The 6,113-nt window shown below is 43.7% G+C and overlaps 1 protein-coding gene across 1 annotated transcript in view; it reads left to right on the top strand.

Moving 5' to 3' along the window:
• The window catches only part of LOC104523445 (zinc finger and BTB domain-containing protein 24), a 6,616-nt gene extending 6,351 nt beyond the window's left edge, over positions 1-265 (top strand). The window contains 1 exon segment of the mRNA XM_010166013.2: positions 1-265. This exon segment is cut by the window's left edge and continues 24 nt beyond it. Coding sequence (XP_010164315.2) covers positions 1-265 — 265 coding nt within the window.
• The last annotated feature ends 5,848 nt before the right edge of the window (positions 266-6,113 follow it).

The raw sequence follows: 6,113 nt of genomic DNA, 5'->3' as shown, positions 1-6,113 counted from the left end.
TCTTTCCAAGGAAGCACTAGAACATCTCCATGCTCATCAAGGACAAAATGAAGAAATCCACTTACCGGGATCTTCACATCCAGCTCAGCACGTGCAGCTGACTCAGGAATCAAGTCGACAGTCTCACTCTAGCCAAGATACGGTTCCTTCCCATCAAATCAGTGAAGAACAGAATCAAAGGGTACATGTTTCTGAATCCCATCAGCAGTCTCTTTCAGTAAATGAGTCATCTCACGAGCATCCTATTCAAGAACAGGCTTTCTGAAATGCTTGTTTGCCATCAGATGGCTAGGCGATAGCACGCTTCTCATCCAGGCAGTGATGACACGTATTGCATTTTCTTTTCTGCAGTATAATCTGTCTGAAGATGCATTTTGTGGTGATTTTTGATGGGTGTCTTTCAGTTTTCTTAATCTTATTTATTTTAAGACTTTTTATTTTTCCAGGTTGGTATTTCTCTACCACTTAGTCCATACCTCATAAGCAATTAATGGGGTTTTTTGTGCCTCATACACATCCATGCCTACTGAGCAGATGTTTGGCCCCTTATTGGCATTTCTCTGTGACTGTCCAGCGAGGTGTACCTTGCTGTTAGGAGAACAGTGTTGAAGATGTCTGCTGATCGGAAAGTGCAGCTTCTCTGGTGAAGTCAGCATTGCCTGAACCACTGTCAAGCTTAAGATAACCAGTACTTTTTGCAAAGCTAACACCATATGTCTTATGTTTAATGAGCTTTCTCTCTGCAGGTTAATGTATAATTTTCTATGTGATCATTCCCTGAAGTGCATTTTGATTTATTGACTGCCAGATCTGTTTGGTTTGAGTTGACGTTCTTGCAGCCTCTGACTGGCTCCAGATCACCCTTTCTGGTTACTCTGTGCTGTACCAGTTTTGCTCCTTGGAAATGCTTAAGCCATTGCACTTGAGTAGTGGCAGCGAGATGTGGTGGTTACACTGGACAACTGAGAAGCCCAAATTTTACTCTGTTAGTTCTTCTGCTCACTCTCTGTGTGACTGTGGGCAAGGTAATTGACCTCTGTGCCTTATTTCATCATCTGGTAAGTGGGGATAGCGTTCACACGCTCTGCCAAGCACTTTGAAGAGCTCTTGATGTTGAAGGCACTGTCTGTTGAAGTGCAAAGTTCTCTTCCTGACAGGATTCAGTCTAAGCTTCGGAGCCAGTGAATATTTAAAGTGTTATTTTTTGTACTTTGGAGAGCAGAATGTAATGTTACTTTTAATATATGTTAAAGCTGGTAATTGTTTTTGTGGGGACTTAAACAATGAATGGAATCACTTCAGAGCATAATGAGCTATATAAATGGGGCATATCATGTTGAAATTGTACAACTATTTTCGCTGACTAGATTAGATGTGTACAGACTGTTTTCAATGACTGACTGACTGCTAACAAAAAAGATTTGACGTCTTAATAAAATGCCGTGCCAGAATACGTGCTTTGCGTTTTCAAGTTTGGCTACTGCTGACATCTCGTATGGTGTGCTGGCGTGTTACAGTCCAGATAAAACGCCACTGGTACCCCAAGCAATGTGCTCAATCTCACTTCAGTTTCAAAATGTCATACTTGTGGCTTACATTGATATTTTATGTTTTAATGACTGAAAAAGAAGCTGAACAGGAGAAGACAATGTGCGCTTGCAGCCCAGAAAGCAAATAACTGTATCCTGGGCTGCATCAAGAGAAGCGTGGCCAGCAGGTCGAGGGAGGTGATTCTGCCCCTCTACTCCGCTCTTGTAAGGCCCCGCCTGGAGTGCTGTGTCCATTTCTGGAGCCCCCAACACAAGAGAGACCTGGAGCAGCTAGAACAAGTCCAGAGGAGGCCATGAGGATGATGAGAGGGCTGGAGCACCTCTCCTATGAGGACAGGCTGAGAGAGTTGGGGCTGTTCAGCTTGGAGAAGAGAAGGCTCCGGGGAGATCTTATAGCGGCCTTCCAGTACCTGAAGGGGCTACAAGAAAGCTGGGGAGGGACTTTTCATAAGGGCAGTTAATGACAAAACAAGGGGAAATGGCTTTAAACTGGAAGAGGGTAGGTTTAGATTAGATACTAGGAAGAAATTCTTTACTGTGAGGGTGGTGAGACACTGGAACAGGTTGCCCAAGGAAGTTGTGGCTGCCCCCTCCCTGGAAGTGTTCAAGGCCAGGCTGGATGAGGCTTTGAGCAACCTGGTCTAGTGGAAGGTGTCCCTGCTGATGGCCGGGGGGGTGGGACTGGATGATCTTTAAGGTCCTTTCCAATCCTAACCATTCTATGAAAATTGGAAAACCTAAGGAATTAGCAGATTAATTTAGAACCAGAACAAAAGATCTTTGTACATGCTTGGCTTACATGACAGCTGAGAGAGTCACTGGTGTAAAAACCCTGTGCGTAGAATGATGGAATAATTTAAGGTGCAAGGGACTTCCAGAAGCCGTCTGGTCCTTCACCTTCCTTAAAGCAGCTGTGCCTAGATCATGTTGCTGTTTTCCAGTTGAGGTTTTTAACACTTCCAGGGATGGAGATCCACAGCCTCTCTAGGCCACCAGTTCCAGTGTTTGACTGTATTCACAGTGAAAAAAAGTTTCCTGTATTTAATTGGAATTTTCTATGTTCTGGTTTGTGTTCGCTGCCTCTCATCCTACTGCTGTGCTTCCAAGAAGTGTCTTCTGTACACCCTCCCGTTAGGTAGTTGAAGACAGCAGTGAGGTCCTCCCAAAGCCTGGACAAACCCAGCTCTCAGCAGTTTCCATGTTGTACTCCAGCTCTTTTAATCACCTTGATGGACTTCTCCTGCCTTCAGTCTAGTATGCCAATGTCTGGCTTGTTCTGGGGAGTCCAGATTCTGGATGATGTTCCTCATTCAAGTCCAGACTACTTGGCCAGCTCCTGACTGCATGCTGCAGGAGCTTGGGTATCTCAATTTTTTTTAAGTACTGGATCAGTTTTTATATAAATAGATCATGAAAAGGATAGGCAGTGGGAATAAATCAATGCAAAAAAAAAAAAAAAAAAACCCCAAACCAACACCAACAGAAAAACAACAAAAAAAAACCCCCAACAAACCATCTTGCAGCAAAACTGTTCAGGCTTTTTCCCCTTTCTTTACTCTCAGAATCGAGAAATAAAGTTTGCATACTTTCTGCCACCAAAGAGAACTAGCATATTCTGCAGTTGTACTTCAAAAGCTTGAAGTTTCTGTAAGAACAGATTGAAAAATGCAGTAAAGCTTGTTACAACAGCCAGGAAAATCTCACTGATTAATTGTGTAAATTTAAGCTTGCAATAAATATTCTGGCAGTTTAATCCTAACAACTTCTGATTTTATCTAGAACGCTATAATGCGCAGCCATAATACAGCCTGGTCACCAGTTTACAGGAGCTTGCCCTGAGTTTCTTCCCTGCCATGTATTTGTGAACTCCTGAAACTCTTGAAAGCTGGTCACAAGCTAAACTCTAAAGTAACCGTTAAATACTTTCCTCTTTTTTTGAACTTTGATTTGTTCATTATGAGGTTATCCTTGCAGGATGAAGTACAGTGTTACAGTTACACATGAGCCGCTATCACAGAGTGATGGATTGCTCAATGCTTTCCCTGTAACTAAAAAACAACTTACCAGTGAAGCAGTGAGCTGCTGTGGATAGCACAGCAGTGACTCATCTTGCACCCTGCGTTGCTTCAGCTGTCGGCACACATTGTAGCTTGCGCTTGAGAAGCTCGCGTGGTTTCTCGCACCACAAATGTTGCTTTCTTGACACAATTTGCTTCCTTTCTAGTGAATGCATTTCTGTTAAAGATGAAAATGAGTCCTCCTTCTGTGTGTGCATTTTTAAGGCTGCAACTGAAGCCCAGGATTCCTTTGAATTTGAAAGGAAACCCCTTCAGCTTTGCTTTTTAGTCCAGCTGTCACTAGGAACTATACAGCAAAAAAAATGTGTGCCTTAAAAACTACATTTCAAAGCAGCTCTCTAAATACCTTTATTCCTTAGCCAGTAAACAGCTTAACTTCTCATTTTCTCACATAGAGTAATCTTCTTAGCAAATCCATCTCGCTGCTTAGTATGTTAAAATGAGATTAAGATTTTAGATACAAACACAGGAAAGTAAGTAGGCTACAGTGAGCACTTAACACCATCGCGTGTTTCTTCTGCTCCAGTTGTAAGTTACCCCGTGTAGCTGAACTCTGGAAGGATTTTGCCATTCTTTTTTTCAAATGCAAGTTTATGAAATTTTGGCTTCTTCTGAAGATTTTGGCTGATTCTCTAGATGAGGGGTAGAGCAAACATGCTGTGTTGAGCGTGTATTGGACTGTTGTGCTAACATTTACTCTGCTTGCCCATTATACTGGTGGTTTAGCTGTCAATAGCATTTCCTGACCTCCGTATGCTAAAGTTCAAGAGAGTTTGTTGTTCTGTGTGTGGAAGCTGGACCGCTGGCAGTGTGGATTACACTGGTGAGCCTTCCAGTCCAGCATCTCATTTTTGATAGGTGAATATCACATTATTTCATGTCTGCTGTGAAAGCAAATTATCCTGCCAGCAGGAGAAGCTTCATCCTAACGTGGGTTGCTTTGCAAGGTTGGGGTTTGTTTTAACGCTTGTTTTATGCTCTCTTTTCTGCTCAGAGGGACTAAAAGAGCATTATTAGGGGTTTTACAGCAATTACCTCCTAGTGTCTTAAGTGGAAGGAGAGATGACTGCTTCGCCACCAGCTCTTCCAAACTTGATTGCTTATTCACAGGTTAAGTTAGGGGTGTTGAGCCTGGTATCGATCTTGCCCGTCAATTCGGTACAGAGTTTTGCTTGCACATCTATATTTGTAAAACACTTGTTTTATGATCTGAGCTGGTGAGTCATCCTGATCAAGTTCATGACTGGTGTTTGCTAAGATCTATCCTATTGTGCTGGGATCTTTTTTTTTTTTTTTTTTAAAGTCTTTTCCCACTTCACCTTAAATGAAATTTAACATGGGATTCATTCCTAATCATCGACCCAATGCCTAGTACGTTTTCTGTCTCCCCACATCCTCCATCTCTACAGCAGACTGTCTCACTGACTGTGTAAGTGTCCACATCCAGGAGAAGTTGAGTCCCCCTTGGGAGTGGTTGGGAGGAGACCTGTTTGCAAAGCGGGTGTGCCCAGAGCCTGGGCAGCAGTCAAAGGTGCTTCCTGGATACGCTTATCTTCCCATGGTTGGAAATCCATCAGTGCAGGTTTTTCCCCAATCCTCCTGCTATTGCAGGCTCTCTTAAAGAGGGCAGGAACTGGCAATGCTGTATTTGCTATAGCTATGGTTTCAGGACCTCTTTTTATCTATCTATCCATTAGAGGCATTACAGTCGGCTTCTTGCAGACCTGCAGTCCTGTGAGTTGCAACAGTCCTATATGCTCCATCCCTTTTCAGATCCTCCATAAAACATGGTGAACAATGAAGAAGCTGGGAGGGGACACAGCTGGGACAGCTGACTACAACTGACCAAAGGGATATCCCAGACCATATGACATCATCCTCAGCATATAAAGCTGGGGGAAGAAGGAAAGGGGGGATGTTGGGAGTGGTGACGTTTGTCTTCCCAAGTAACAGTTAGTGTGATGGAGCCCTGCTTTCCTGAAAGTGGCTGAACACCTGCTTGCTGATGGGAAGCCGTGAATGAATTCCTTGTTTGGCTTTGCTTGGATGTGTGGCTTTTCCTTTCCCTATTAAACTGTCTTTGTCTCAACCTGTGACTTTTCTCACTTTTACTCTTCTGATTCTCTCTCCCATCCCACCAGGGAGGGAGTGAGCGAGCAGCTGTGTGGGGCTTAGTTGCCGGCTGGGGTTAAACCATGACACCCTTCACCAAAATATCACTGGGTGACTCCTATCAGCTCTTCTGCCAGAGTACCTTCGCATGGGGGCTCTCTCTCAAATGCTGGGTTTATTTAATTAATCCAATCTGCCTTTCTGTTCTCTCTCTTTCAGATGCTATCTGGGACTGAAAGGAAGTGAAATGGCTGCAGCTGCAGCAGGTGGAGAGGTTTGGAATGAGGGAACTTGCTGACAATCCCGCAGAAACCAAACTCTCGGGTCTCGTGTCACAGCACGTGTTCATGTTTCCAAGAACATTAGCTGCCCA

The sequence above is a fragment of the Antrostomus carolinensis genome, unplaced genomic scaffold (assembly GCF_000700745.2).
Source record: "Antrostomus carolinensis isolate BGI_N321 unplaced genomic scaffold, ASM70074v2 scaffold26874, whole genome shotgun sequence".
NCBI lineage: Eukaryota > Metazoa > Chordata > Aves > Caprimulgiformes > Caprimulgidae > Antrostomus > Antrostomus carolinensis.
This window is presented reverse-complemented; position numbering and strand designations above follow the sequence as displayed.